This window comes from Jaculus jaculus, chromosome 1, assembly GCF_020740685.1.
Source record: "Jaculus jaculus isolate mJacJac1 chromosome 1, mJacJac1.mat.Y.cur, whole genome shotgun sequence".
Taxonomy (NCBI): Eukaryota; Metazoa; Chordata; class Mammalia; order Rodentia; family Dipodidae; genus Jaculus; species Jaculus jaculus.
Window position 1 is genome coordinate 162,095,742 of NC_059102.1, and position 13,716 is coordinate 162,109,457.

The following is a 13,716-nucleotide window of genomic DNA, read 5'->3' on the forward strand; positions in this document are numbered from 1 at the left end:
AGGCTTTAAAGCTTCTTTTTCTTTTTTGTTCTTTCTTTTTTCTTTTTCTTTTTTCTTTTTTTTTTTTTTTTTTTTTTGTAGGTAGGGTCTCATTCTAGCCCAGACTGACCTGCAATTCACTATATAGTCTCAGGGTGGCCTTGAACTCACAGCTATCCTTCTACAGAGGATCCCAGACTCCCAAGTGTTGGGATTAAAGGTATGTACTACCCACCACTCATGGCTCCAGTCTTTTTCTTCAACCTCCATTCCTCAACCCTGCTTTAGCATGGCCTCCATTCTGGTGACCCTCTGTGTCTGCCTTCCCCAGACCTGTCCCCAGCCTGTTGCTAGAAAATACTGGTCCCCGGGATCATGTCCTATTCAGTTCCCATGTCACCCAGAGTTCTTTCACGTATGTGGAAGGGAGCCCCTGGCTCATGTGACTAGACGTGCCAGCGCATGGGCACCAATCCAGGTGTTCAGAAGCCCTCAAAATCTTCATCTCTGAATCTCTTGACCCTGACCCCTATTCTGGGTTCATTGTCAAGCAGGATCTGTAAGAATATGTTAAGATACTATACAGCTTCCAGAAGCTCCAGCTTACATCCCACTGCCACTCACTAATAATCATGTACAAACACTTCCCCAGAGGTTCTAAGTCAGAAGTGCTGAGGTCCAATCCAAGCCCTGCTCCAGACAGTATAGCCAAGATGTGGTGCTAGATTGGCCAGGCTGGTGAGTTATGTCCACCCCTCAATCCTGGGTCAACTGTATACACCTCAGGTTAGGACAGAAAGGACACTTCTGCTAAGAGAAACAGGAGTACAAGGACCAGAGAGGGCGGAGACAGGACCTTGAAGCCCTGTCTCTAGCATAGGACCATCCTGTCATACCTTAAGTTCAGGAGCCTTATGCTATTTCAGGCTGGCCTTGAACTCACAGTGATCCTCCTACCTCTGTCTCATGAGTGCTGGGATTAAAGGCATGTGCCACCACACCTGGCTCTAATTCACTATTTTTAAATGTATTTCTTTCTTAAAATATTTTATTTTATATATTTGGGTTTTTGTTGTTGTTGTTGTTGTTGTTTTTCAAGGTAGGGTTTCACTCTAGCCCAGGCTGACCTGGAATTCAGTCTCAAACTGGTCTTGAACTCATGGTGATCCATCTACCTCTGCCTCCCGAGTGCCGGGATTAAAGGCATGCACTACCATGCCTGGCTTATTTTATATATTTGAGAGAGAATGAGAAAGAAAGAGGGAGATAGAATGGGTGCTCCAGGTTCTCCAGCCACTGTACAAACTCCAGACAACATGTGCCACCTTGTGCATCGATCTGGCTTACACGAATACTATGGAATTGAACCTCAATCCCTGGGCTTTGCAGGCAAGTGCCTTAACCGCCAAGCCATCTCTCCAAGCCAATTCTACTATTTTAAAATCTTGAGCCAGTGCTGTTGGTGCATACTTTTAACCCCAGCACTGTGAGAACCTACCTGGGGGTGGGGGGGAATCTATTTTTGTTTTTTCGAGATAGGACTTTAGCCTAGACTGACCTGAAATTCACTATGCAGTCTCAGGCTGGCCTCGAACTCAGAGATCATCGTACCTTTGCCTCCCAAGTGCTAGGGCTAAAAGCGTGCATCACCACACATGGCAAAAATTAAATAATTTTTTTGTAGTGCAGTAAGTACTGGGGACAAACCCAAAACTTTGTGCATGGTTAGCAAGCACCTTGCCTTTGAGTCATACCGCAAGTTCTCTGCTATCTTAGAGAAGGGCCAACCCTTGCAAAAGAGCTACAGAAAGAAGCCTAGAACAGGTGTTTACCAAGTCCTTTCCTCAGCCCATACAGCCAGTCAAGCATCCTCAAATCAAAACAGACCTGGGTCTCCCTACACTCTGCATGCTCCAGGCACCATCATCTTCACCTGCACTCCCAAGAATTCCCCTAAATCCCCTGTATCCCTCTATGTTGCAGTCAGGTTCATATTGCTGGCAGAAATCACCCAACCAAGAGCAGCTTTGGGGTAAAAAAAAAAAAAGGTTTATTTTGGCTTACAGACTCTAGGGGAAGCTCCATGATGGCAGGGGAAAATGATGTCATGAGCAGAGGGTGGACATTACCTCCTGGCCAACATCAGGTGGACAGGAACAGGAGAGTGTGCCAAACACTGGCAAGAGGAAACTGGCTATAATACCCATAAGCCTGCCCCCAACAATATACTGCCTCCAGGAGGCATTAATTCCCAACTCTCCATCAGCTGGGAATGTAGCATTCATAACACCTAAGTTTATGGAGGACACCTGAATCAAACCACCACATTCCACCCCTGACCCCCCATAAACTGATATCCATCCATGATGTAATATGTAATGAATTCAGTCCAACTTTAAAAATCCCCATATATATATATTGTTTGTTTGTTTGTTTTAAGGGGATTTTTCAATGTAGGGTCTCACTCTAGCCCAGGCTGACCTGGACCCCAGATTTTTTTTTTATCAATACTAATAATGTTAAAACATTGCCATAATCCAAGGTCTTTTAACTGAGTCATAATGCCAAAAAATCCTCCCAAAACCCGTAATGTTACAGAATAAACATTCCTACTGCTAAAGATGGCACTGGGCATAGCAAAGAAATTTTCAACAAATACAAGACTTAAACAGGGAAAAAAAATCAAACTCTGTAACTCCAAGTCCAACAGCTAGGCTACTCACAGTGCTGGAAAACTTCATTGGGGCCAGCAGCTCTCCTTGGCAGCCATCTTGTGGTTTTGGCATCTTCACTGCAAGCCACAGTTCATCCTCATGGCTCCATCGGGTTTCCATGCAGGCATCAGAAAACCTGCTACACACTGCCCATGGCCATTTCCAAAACTCAAGGCCGTGTTGCAAATTCAATGACCCTCTTTCCTGCTTTTTTTTTTTTGTTTTGTTTTTGGTTTTGGTTTTCAAGGTAGGGTCTCGCTCTAGCCCAGGCTGACCTGGAATTCACTATGTAGTCTCAGGGTGGCTTTGAACTCATGGTGATTCTCCTACCTCTGCCTCCCAAATGCTGGATTAAAGGCGTGCACTACCACGCCCCGCTTTTTTTTTTTTTTTTTTTTTTTTTTTTTGAGATAGAGGCTCACTCTAGCTCAGGCTGACCTGGAATTCACTCTGTAGTCTCAGGGTGGCCTTGAACTGATGGTGATCCTCCTATCTCTGCCTCCCGAGTGCTGGGATTAAAGGCGTGCACCACCACGCCAGGCTTTCTTTCCTGCATTTCTTCTACATCATACTACCAGGTAGGGAGCCACTTTGTTAATCCAGGCGGGAATAAAGCAGACTTTGAAGAACAGGACAGTCCTTGAACACTCAGGCCCCTTTAAAAGAGTCTACATTCTTCCTGTTGCCCCAGTGCAGACCAGCTGGCCAATCTCAAAGGTTATAATCTCATATAATTGCAGTTTAACAGGCAGAAGCTTCAGCCCAAAGATTTCATTCTGTGCCATATCCTTCTGCACATATTAGTCCATTTCTATGCACTGCAACCCTGCACAAGTTCTCAGGACACAGACATAACAGCAAGCCTCTCTCACAAGGTGCTTGTGGCCCAGTCCAGGCAAAGCTCTTTCTCAGCCTCATAAACTAAACCTCACAGTCCATAGTTCTTACTGCATCCAAGTCTTTCAGTTCTGACCAGAATAGTCCATCAAGCTGTACTTACAGCACTGCAAGGCATCTCTTAGGCTAAGGTTTAAAACCCTTCCACATTCCTCTTGAAAATTAGTTCCAAAGGCCAAAGCTACACAGTCAGGTGTCTAGCAGCAATCCCACTCCTCTGGTACCAACTATTATTTTGCAGTCAGGTTCACATTGCTGGCAGAAATCACCTGACCAAGAGCAGCTTTTGTGGAAAAAAAGTTTATTTTGGCTTATAGACTTGAGGGGACGCTAAATGATGGTAGAGGAAAACGATGGCATAAGCAAAGGGTGGACATTACCTCCTGGCCAACATCAGGTGGACAACAGGAACAAGAGAATATGCCAAACACTGGCAAGGGGACAGAGGCTATAATACCCATAAGCCCACCCCCAACAATATACTGCCTCCAGGAAGCATTAATTCCCAGTTGTCCATCAGCTGGGAACCTAGCATTCAGAAAACCTTAGTTTGGGGGGACACCTGAATCAAACCACCACACTCTATCATGAAGAATCAGGTAATCACAGGCTGTTGAGATGGCTTAGCAGTTAAGGTGCTTGCCTGCAAAGCCTAACAACCCAGGTCTGATTTCCTAGTACCCACGTAAAGCCCGATACAGTAGGGCAAGCATCTAGAGTTCATTTGCAGCAACTGGAGGCCTTGGCATGCACTCTTTCTCTCTCACTACTTGCAAATAAATAAATAAAGACATGAAAATTTTAAAAAGCAGCAGCAGCTGGTAATCTCAACACCACATGGACACCCTCCTTCCCTGGCTATAGACCTTTAGATTAAAATGTTCCTGGGCCTAGTTGCCTCACAGACTACCACCTCCTCCCTGCCTCACCACTCCTGCTCCCCAAAGACACATGTTCTGCCTGGGGCACTAGAGCTGCAGAGTACTCAAAAACACACACCAGATGAACTGCTTCACTCAAAAGTACTCTCCAGGCCCCACACCATTTTACCTACCTCTGCTCTTGGTGCTCCTTCCCACATGCTCTTTACTATGTTGGGCCCTTTACTCCCCACTCTGCAGTTTATGAAGTCACTGGCTGGCCCACCACTATCCCCACCCACACCACCTCAGGGTGGGATGACTGGTGGGTGATGGGAAAGTAACCACAAAGCCCTGAACACAGACTGGAAAGACACTGGCATTCCTTTTTTTTTTTTTAATTTTATTTTTTACTTAATAAATTTAAGAACAACTTCACCTTTTCTCTTTTCCCCAGAGCAACTAAAACCAACTAAAAGGGGGTATGGCCCGGGGTGGTGGGCAGAGGGTGCTAGGAGTCATAGTCCTCTTCATCCTCTGCGTCAGGTGCTGAAGGGCCCGGGGGTGCCGGGGGCAAAGGCAGAGTAGAGGCAAAGGGCATGAAGGGGGTTGGAGGGCTGCAGGACAGAAAGCGGGGAGTGGGGGTGGTCAGGCTGTGCTGCTGTGCCTAGCCCAGGCCATTGGCCCCACATCATGATACAGACTCCACCACTCTATGTTCCATGGGAGCCAAGCCACAGAGGAAAGGGCCCAGAGCAGACTGCACAGGCCCTGTCCAGGTTCTGAACACTGTCCTTGACTAGGGTGGGAATAAGACTTTCTCAGAACAGTGTCTTGCTTTCAAAACCCCCTCCCAGCCTCCAAGTTGGCCACCACCAAGTGGCCAGGGAAGATTGGAGGGAAAGCCAAATGCTTTGGGGACTCTGGCAGCCCCCTCCTGATGTCCCTGGGCTGCTTACCTCTGAAAGTGGGCAGGGGGTTGGCTGGCTTGGGGTGGGGGCTGCGGTGTCTCTTCTTCCCTGTCAGTATCTGTGTCCTCGGACTCATCCTATGAGTATGGAAGGAGTCAGAATTGACAAGAGAAGCCTGAGCTCATCTTTGGGTAGGAAAGAACCCTCAGAGCTAGTATTCACAGAGACAGAGATGCTAAGAGTCACAGATAGAATTTCAAAGGGGAAAGTGTGGGGGTGGGGAGGGAGGGAATTACCATGGGATATTTTTTTATAATCATGGAAAATGTTAATAAAAAATTAAAAATTTAAAAAAAAAAAGAGTCACAGATAGGGACTGCAGGGTGTCCTTCCCATCACCATCAAGCAGGCTTCACTTACCTCCTGCTCCGAGTCTGTCCCTGACAACTTCTTGTCTTTGCCTTTGCTTCCCATCCCTCCGTTTTTTCGGCCACTGCTGCCTGGCTTCCGGCCCCTAAGAGAAAGTAGAGTCCATCTTCCCAGAGGGCTCCCAACTCCTTGGCCATCCCCAACCCCTGTGGCCTTGGCCTTCCCCACCTATATACCTAGTTCTGGCTACCCACCTGCGAGGAGCCTTGTCCCCATCCATGTGGTTATCTTCCCCGTCCCCTTGCATGTCAGGCACTGATGCCACCAAGTCTTTCAAGAAGTCAAACTGCTGTTCTAGCTCAATGCACTGCTTCCTGGACGAAGTGGGAGGGGAAGGCAGACACTGAGCAGGGCCCAGACACTTAGGTCCTTATCGAAGGACAGCGACAGGCTCTGGATGTTAGGAGACTGAAACACAGAAAACCCCTTCACCACCTCCAACACCCCACAGGGTTTTGACTCCCATTGTCCCCTCTGCCTGGAACACCCGACCCCTCTTCAACCAGTTCAAACCCACCAGGCTCTGAAGTCTGCCAGTCTCCCTCAGCCCCCTCGCGGCCACTCACAGGTGAGATGTGGTCATGGTCTTAGCGTTCCGGGACTGGGTGACCTGACAGGCCTTCTTCAACAACGACTCCAGGAAGAGCTCGAGAGCCCGGGCTGAGGGGCGTCAAGGAGAACCCGGGAAGAGGAGTGCCCCAGTCCCCGCCCCACGCCCCTCCGGCCGGCCCCTAGCAGGATACAGATGATGACAGGCACAGCAGCCGCCACCTTGCCAATCTCTTCGTCCGTCTGCATGATCTTCTTGATCCGCGCCTGCGGAAAGAGGGCAGAGTTCGGGCACCGTGGCCTTCGTCCCTGCAGGGGTGCTGGAGGTAACGAGAGGGGGTATCCCGGGAGCATGGGGGGTGAGAACCGAGCTAGGAGGACACGGAAGGGGGCGGGGCGTCCGGGTCCCCGAACACCCAGATGCGCCCGCCCCCTCACCGGGGCCTGGGACCCAAGCCTCCCCTCCTGGAGCCTGGACGCTCCGGCCTGGCTCAGCCCAGCCACGTGCTCACCGGCGGGAACCGCGCGTTGTACTTCTTCTTCTTGCTCGGCATCCTCCGGGCCTCTCTCGCCGCGCCGGGCCCTGCACTGCCGCCCGCAGCCTCCGGGCCCCGGGGCCTGCTCGCCCGCCCTCCCGTCCGCCTGCCGGCCGGCCGCGATTCCCCTGGGTCCTGTGGCCGCCCGCTCCTCCCCCGCCTCACCCCGCTGGGTCCTAGCGCCTCCGGTTCAAATGCGGCTCTCGGGACCCAAACACCATCCAGAGAGAGCCGACCAGGTGGTGCGCCGGGTTCCCAGGGCACGCCAACCACTCCCGCCCGCCCCGAAGCCAGAAGAGCGAACGTTACCCCACCCCACCCCCCACAGACAAGCCCCGCCCTGGGTTCCCGCGATGACCTCGCCTCCGCCCCCAAAAAAACAGACCCGCCCCTTCCCCTGTAGGCCCCGCCCCCGACGTCTGATCACGTGACCGTGTGGTCACGCCCCCTGGCTGGGCTTGTCTATAAAGTTGTTGTTGAGCCCGCTAAGTGCTAAAATGGCGGCGGCGGCGACTGCGGCCGTGTCGGGGGCGGGGCGCGGCGGTGGCAGTGCCGCTGATCACGGGCAGGAGCGGAGTCGAGCCCGAGGCTGGGCAGGTGCGGAACGCAGCGAAAGCCGGAGGTGACTGCGGGGAGCCGAGAGGGGCAGGGCCGGGACCGAGGGACGCCAGGCCGTGAGTGCTAATGGCGGCGGGCGCGGCCGGTCTACTACTGCCTGGTCCTTCCGCAGACTCCAACCAGCCTGGGTTAGAGTCTGGACTTCACCTGTTGGCCTTCGAAGGGCCCCGCTGTCTTCTCCGGGTCTCAGTGCCCTGGTGTTTTACGTGTGCCCGAGTTCGCTCCCCCAGCCCCGGACCCCGGGGAGCGTGGCTCTCCCAAGGCCTTGCCTCCAGGACTGGCAAGGCTGCGCTTTGCTTGCATGCATCTATTAGATCACCGTGCTCGGGATACCTGCGCGTCAGTAGGTGTAGCTGGGGCCCGTGGCAATTCATATTTCAGTTCTGCCACTTAACTACATGCGTGAATTTGGGCAAGTCCCTTGCTTCAGTTTCCTCGACTGTAAACAAGAGAGAGTAGTTAACAATAGCAACAACACCTATGTAGAATTCACTGCACCTCAGGCATTCATTTCATGATAAATCTAGACAGGATCTGTTATCCTATTGAAAAGATGAAGCAACTAAGGCAAGGCAGCATTAAGACTAGCCTAAGGCCACACAGTTTAGGGCTGGCCATTTGTAGTTCCTGTCTCAAACCTGCACTGATTCAGTTCCCTCACAGCAGGATGGAGCCAAGCGAGGAGCTGGAGGAAGAGGACTCTCCAGGTGGCCGGGAGGATGGATTCACTGCTGAGCACCTGGCCGCAGAGGCTATGGCAGCTGACATGGACCCTTGGCTGGTGTTCGATGCACGTATCACGCCTGCTGCAGAGCTGGATGCCTGGTTGGCCAAGTACCCACCATCCCAAGTTACCCGCTATGGGGACCCCGGTTCACCCAACTCTGAACCTGTGGGCTGGATTGCAGCCTATGGGCAAGGCTACACCCCCAACTCTGGTGATGTTCAAGGACTGCAAGCAGCCTGGGAGGCTCTGCAGACCAGTGGGCGACCCATCACACCAGGTACCCTACGCCAACTTGCCATCACCCACCGTGTGCTCTCAGGCAAGTGGCTCATTCACCTGGCACCTGGCTTCAAGCTGGACCATGCCTGGGCTGGCATTGCCAGGGCCGTGGTTGAGGGCCAACTTCAGGTGGCCAAGGTGAGCCCACGGGCCAAGGAGGGTGGGCGTCAGGTCATCTGTGTTTACACGGACGACTTCACGGACCGTTTGGGTGTACTGGAGGCAGATTCCGCCATCCGTGCCGCAGGCATTAAGTGTCTGCTCACCTACAAACCAGATGTCTACACCTACCTGGGCATCTACCGGGCTAACCGCTGGCATCTTTGCCCCACCCTCTATGAGAGCCGTTTTCAGCTTGGAGGTAATGCCCGTGGCTCTAGAGTGCTGGACCGTGCCAACAATGTAGAACTGACCTAGTGGGTCCAAATGGAAGACACCACCTTCTGTCCCCCGGCTGAGATGGATGGTCCTGTCTTCCTCGTCCCAGGAAGGCCAAGCTCCCTAGCTCTGAGAACTAGTTTATTTGGGAAGTGCTTGCATCTCAGTGTCCTTGAACTTTTGCCCTCTATTCAGGGCTGACTCTAGCCTCCACAGGTTGGGGGCTCTGGCTCCCTGAGGACCAGGTCCTGAACTTCCCTTGTTGATGATTCCCCCACTACCCAGGACCACAAGTTGGGTGCAAATACTCAAGAGAGCCTGCCTTGGCCATCCGTCACCACCTGCTAGTCTTTCCTCGTCCTGCATCCTTCCTTTCTTCCTCTCTCAGAAGGGAGAAAACTTAGTGCTTCCAATTCCTGCCCTTGGAGTATCATTGTCCAGGTGGTAGGGGCCCTGCAAGACTAAGCATGATGTTTGGGGCCACTCGGGGATGCAGGGCCAGGGTCATGGAGCTTCCACTCCCTGCCAGCTCAGCCTGCACCAGCACCCTCCCTTCCCTGGCTACCCTGACATGTGCCTGCTCCTGGCATCTCAATAAAACCCAGCTTGGGTCTGTGTCTTGAGTGTTTTTTTTAAAAATACTGCCCTGGTGTGGTTACCTACTTTTTTTTTTTTTTTTTTTGGTTACCTGGTGTGGTTGTTGAGGAAAGATAGGGTCAGAAGAGGCTGGCTAGACCTCCTTGTCTGTCTCCAATAATAAGTGTATGCCTCATTGCCAGGGCTAGACTCTTTCTCAGAACCTCTGCAGAGCCAGCTTCTCGCCCGCCCCCCTTACTCCCAAAAATCAAAATCAGTTTTTCTGCATTTGGCATAAATTTATATCACTACGCAGTCTCAGGGTGACCTCCAATTTACGGAGATCCTCCTACCTCTGCCTCCCAAGTGCTGGGATTAAAGGTGTGTGCCACCACACTCAGCTTTATTTTACTTTTTGAGACAGGCTCTCATGTGTCCCACACAGGCCTCAAACTAGCTAAGTAACCAAGGAAAACCTTAATCTTCTGATCCTCCTGCCTCCCAAGCACTGGGATTACAGGCATGTGCCACCATGCTTGATTTATATGGTGCTGGGAATTGATCCTAAGGCCTTATACTTGCAAAACAAGCATTCTACACTTGAGCTATGTCCTCAAACTCACTGTAATTCTAAAGGTATGTGCCACCATGCACAGCAGGCATTATTTATTGATACAGTTTCACTATGTAGTACAGTTTGGCCTCAAATGCCTAATCCTACCAGCTTCCTGGGTGTTGGGATTATTAGCCTGAACTAAAACACATCTCCCAGAATGTTTGCTTAACAAACATTAGAGAGCAAGAGGCAGATAGAATGGGCGCACTAGGACTTCTGGCCCTTGCAATCAAACTCCAGATGCATGCGCCACCTCATAGATCTGGCTTACATGGGTACTGAGGAATTGAACCTGGGTCCTTAAGCTTAGCAGGCAAGTGCCTTAACTGCTAAGCCATGGATCCAGCCCAAGCTCAAGTTAAAGAGAGGTGTTCTCTTGATTCTGTCATTCCCAAGCCAGGGCACAGGGTTTGGTAAACAGTGGATGGGGTTGATGCCAGCACCCTGGGCTGCATGTCTTCATGGAATAACTGTCATGGAATAGGCCTAACATTGGCACTCATTTCTATCACACTGACCGTCACAGGAGCCATTGAACAGTTTACAAAGCACTTCCACATGCACCTGAGAGTTGACTGACCTCTCTTATTTAAAGGAGATGCTAGCTCCGTCCTGCTGTCCAGGAAATTGAGGCAAAAAATTTTTTTTTAATTATTCATTTATTTGAGAGTGAGAGAGACAGAAGGAGGAAGGGAGGAGGAGAGAGAGAGAATGGGCATGCTAAGGCTTCCAGTCACTGCAAATGAACTCCAGATGTGTGTGCCCTCTTATGCATCTGGCTAACGTGGGTCCTGGGGAATCGAGCCTCGAACCAGAGTCCTTAGGCTTCAAAGGCAAGTGCTTAACTGCTAAGCCATCTCTCCAGCCTGGCAAAAAAGTTTTGAAAGGGTAATCCATAGTAACTTGGTGAGTGGGCAGATCTCGGATTTATTTCTGGTCATGTCTATTCCCTGAGAAGAATATGGTCCCTTACTTAAGGAGACACTGGAGTTAACTCTTCACACCCCACAAATGATCCATATGGTCATTCATATGTCTTGTGGCTGTTTGCTGTGTGACTGCTGTAGCTTCAGGAGCTTGACTCCAGAACCCACCTGCCTTCCCAAACCCAGGCGCAGCTTTGCTTTGGTTGGGGGCCAGGAGTGCTGGCAGGGAGCCCCTTGAAATGTTGCTCTCGTGCTGGAGCTGACTCAGCCTCCAGCATCCTCACCAAGTTGGAATTTGGAGCGGAGATGCCACTGGGCTGACTGGGTGGAAGTGGTTGAGTCATGAGATGCTGGTTTAATTCCCTCCCAGCTTCCTCTCCACTCTGAGCTTCCCTAGAACTTAGTCCACCTAAGCTCAGACTTGGGAAGTCCCCAGAGTTCTGAGATGGTGCTGGATTCCCTACCTGCCTCAGGTCATCGGTACCTTACACATAGTCAAAATGGGTCAAGGCTTGGGAGAGACATCCTGGCCAAGTCCTTGTGAGTCTCATATAGATGCTTGAGGAGGATACTGGAGAGACGGCTTAATGGTTAAGGCATTTGGCTGCAAAGCCAAAGGACCCAGATTCGATTTCCCAGGATCCACGTAAGCCAGATGCACAAGGTGGTGCACCTGTCTGGAGTTCATTTGCAGCAGCTTGAGGCCCTGGGGTGCTGATTCTCTATCTGCCTCTTTCAGATAAAACAATAATAAAATATATTTTTTTTAAGTGCCTTAGGAAGCCGGGCGTGGTGGCGCACGCCTTTAATCCCAGCACTCGGTAGGCAGAGGTAGGTGGGTCGCTGTGAGTTCAAGGCCACCCTGAGACTCCATAGTGAATTCCAGGTCACCCTGGGCCAGAAGTGAGACCCTACTTCAAAAAAAAAAGTATCTGAGGAAAGCTCGGCATGGTGTTTATCCCTTTTAATACCCATACTCAAGAGGCAGTATGAAAACAAGGCCAGATTGCAGAGTGAGACCTCTTACCACCACACCACCAAAAAAAGTCCAAGTGGCACAGGTAGCCCCAGTTTCCTGTATAATAAAGCTTGTCGCACACTCATCCTCATGGCTCTGCCATGTCTCTTCCTCAGTCTCCCAAACCATGGCAGTTGTTGCCACTTTCTCCTTTACCCCATGCCGCCTTCCTTGCTCTTTTCCTCTTCAGCCAGGTCCACAGATCTCTTTGTAGAGCTGCTCATATCCCTGTCCTGCTCAGAACCTCTCCATGGCTCTTCACAGACTGAAGGACATGGACCACTCTTTGCACTGGATTGTCTTGGCTCCCATCAGCTGTCCACAGGCACCCCTTTCTGCCCATGTACTCTACTGAAACCAACCGGCACTTCCTTCATCCCCTGGCTTGCAGTCTGGGTCCTCAGGCCTGCCTTCTGCCTTGAACATCTGCCATGTAGCACTGATCACAGGACCAGTGTAATCACCTGGTTAATAGCTGTCTACTGCTGGCCCCTATGCCACATGCCCAGTCTATGGCTTTACTAAGACAAGAATGGTTTTGGCCCCAACCCCAGCCAAGGGCTCTATGGATTAGATGAAGGGAGGAATTGACAGAGCCAGTCCCTGTGATCCCCTCTCACTTCATCTCTACTTCCTGCTCATCTTGGCTTCAGAATGTAGCTTTCATGCACATATTCTGGCCTTTCTCACTGTGGCATCTGTTCATGCATAGTTTCTGCGAGGCATGCCTGCCCCTTACCCACTTTCCTGACCAACTCCACACCTTCACTCTAACTGCTTGTAGTACATCTTCCAGGAGGCTCGCAATAAACCTACCCCACCTGTGACTCTCATCTGTGTGTCTGCAGTGTCTGCAGACCCTCAAGGACAGCAACTGCAATTTATCCTCCAGGATATCTTTAGCATCCAAATCAGAGCCCACCCTAGTGCAAATGGCAAATAAGGACTGTTGAATAATGAGTGATTGGGTGAAAGGCACTCTCTGTAAACCTTAGTTTCTTCATTCTGTTAAGAGCCAGACATGGTACTAAGCATTTACCCACATTATCTTAGTTTAACTTCTTTTGGTTCTATTATTGTTGTCATTTTGTAGAAGAGGAAACTGAGGCCAGAGAAGTTCAATGAACGGGCTCAAGGTTACAGAGCTAGTAGATGACAGAGCTAGAATTTGAACTGAGATCATGAGATCATGCAACTCCAGGCCACCTGATGCATGGCCGAACCTGTTATATGGAAGTGCATTTAGGAGCTGGGCGTGATGGCACATGCCATTAATCCCAGCATTTGGGAGGCAGAGGTGGGAGGATCACCATGAGTTCAAGGCCACCCTAAGAATACATAGTGAATTCCAGGTCAGCCTGGGCTAGAGTGAAACCCTACCTCAAAAAATAAACAGGGCTGGAGGGATGGCTTAGTGGTTAAGGTGTTTATCTGCAAAGCCAAAGGACCCAGGTTCAATCCCCCAGACCCACGTTAGCCAGATGCACAAGGGTGCACACGTGTCTGGAGTTCCTTTGCAGTGGCTGGAGGCCCTGGCATACCCATTCTCTCTCTCTCCCCCTCTTTGTCAAGTAAATAAATAAAATAAAATATTTTGAAAACAAACAAAAAGTGCATTTAGGGGCTGTAGAGATGGCTTGGTGGTAAAGGCACTTGCCTGTGAAGCCTAAGCATTCAGGTTTGATTCCTCAGTGCCCACATTA

The 13,716-nt window shown here is 50.7% G+C and overlaps 2 protein-coding genes across 6 annotated transcripts; one reads left to right on the forward strand and one right to left on the reverse strand.

Annotated features, from left to right (window-relative positions):
• Positions 1 to 4,855: 4,855 nt before the first annotated feature.
• Positions 4,856 to 6,996, reverse strand: Drap1 (DR1 associated protein 1). Its single transcript, XM_004656698.2, has 7 exons — positions 6,852 to 6,996; positions 6,534 to 6,606; positions 6,357 to 6,450; positions 5,985 to 6,104; positions 5,782 to 5,875; positions 5,410 to 5,498; positions 4,856 to 5,067 (listed from the first exon to the last, which is right to left on the reverse strand). The coding sequence occupies exons 1-7, from the start codon at positions 6,891 to 6,893 to the stop codon at positions 4,962 to 4,964; spliced, it is 618 nt and encodes a 205-aa protein (XP_004656755.1). The 5' UTR covers positions 6,894 to 6,996; the 3' UTR covers positions 4,856 to 4,961.
• Positions 6,515 to 9,494, forward strand: C1H11orf68 (chromosome 1 C11orf68 homolog). 5 transcript variants are annotated; one of them, XM_045141472.1, is made up of 2 exons: positions 6,515 to 6,665; positions 8,157 to 9,494. In XM_045141472.1, exon 2 carries the CDS (start codon positions 8,161 to 8,163, stop codon positions 8,914 to 8,916), a length of 756 nt encoding a protein of 251 aa, XP_044997407.1. In that variant the 5' UTR covers positions 6,515 to 6,665; positions 8,157 to 8,160; the 3' UTR covers positions 8,917 to 9,494. The 5 variants fall into 5 exon arrangements, with proteins under 5 accessions (XP_044997407.1, XP_044997408.1, XP_004656753.1 ...); XM_045141473.1 differs by having other exon boundaries at positions 6,541 to 6,665; positions 8,160 to 9,494; XM_004656696.2 differs by lacking the exon at positions 6,515 to 6,665 and adding an exon at positions 7,366 to 7,497.
• Positions 9,495 to 13,716: the final 4,222 nt, after the last annotated feature.

Excerpts from the sequence above, each read along its gene's own strand:
- Drap1 (XM_004656698.2), bottom strand. The coding sequence starts at position 6,893 with ATGCCGAGCAAGAAGAAGAAGTACAACGCGCGGTTCCCGCCG. Across the intron at positions 6,105-6,356 it reads ACCATGACCACATCTCACCT|GAAGCAGTGCATTGAGCTAG; the intron begins GTGAGTGGCCGC and ends CACTTCGTCCAG. Across the intron at positions 5,876-5,984 it reads GGGGACAAGGCTCCTCGCAG|GGGCCGGAAGCCAGGCAGCA; the intron begins GTGGGTAGCCAG and ends ACTTTCTCTTAG.
- C1H11orf68 (XM_004656696.2), top strand. The coding sequence starts at position 7,373 with ATGGCGGCGGCGGCGACTGCGGCCGTGTCGGGGGCGGGGCGCGGCGGT. Across the intron at positions 7,498-8,156 it reads GAACGCAGCGAAAGCCGGAG|CAGGATGGAGCCAAGCGAGG; the intron begins GTGACTGCGGGG and ends GTTCCCTCACAG.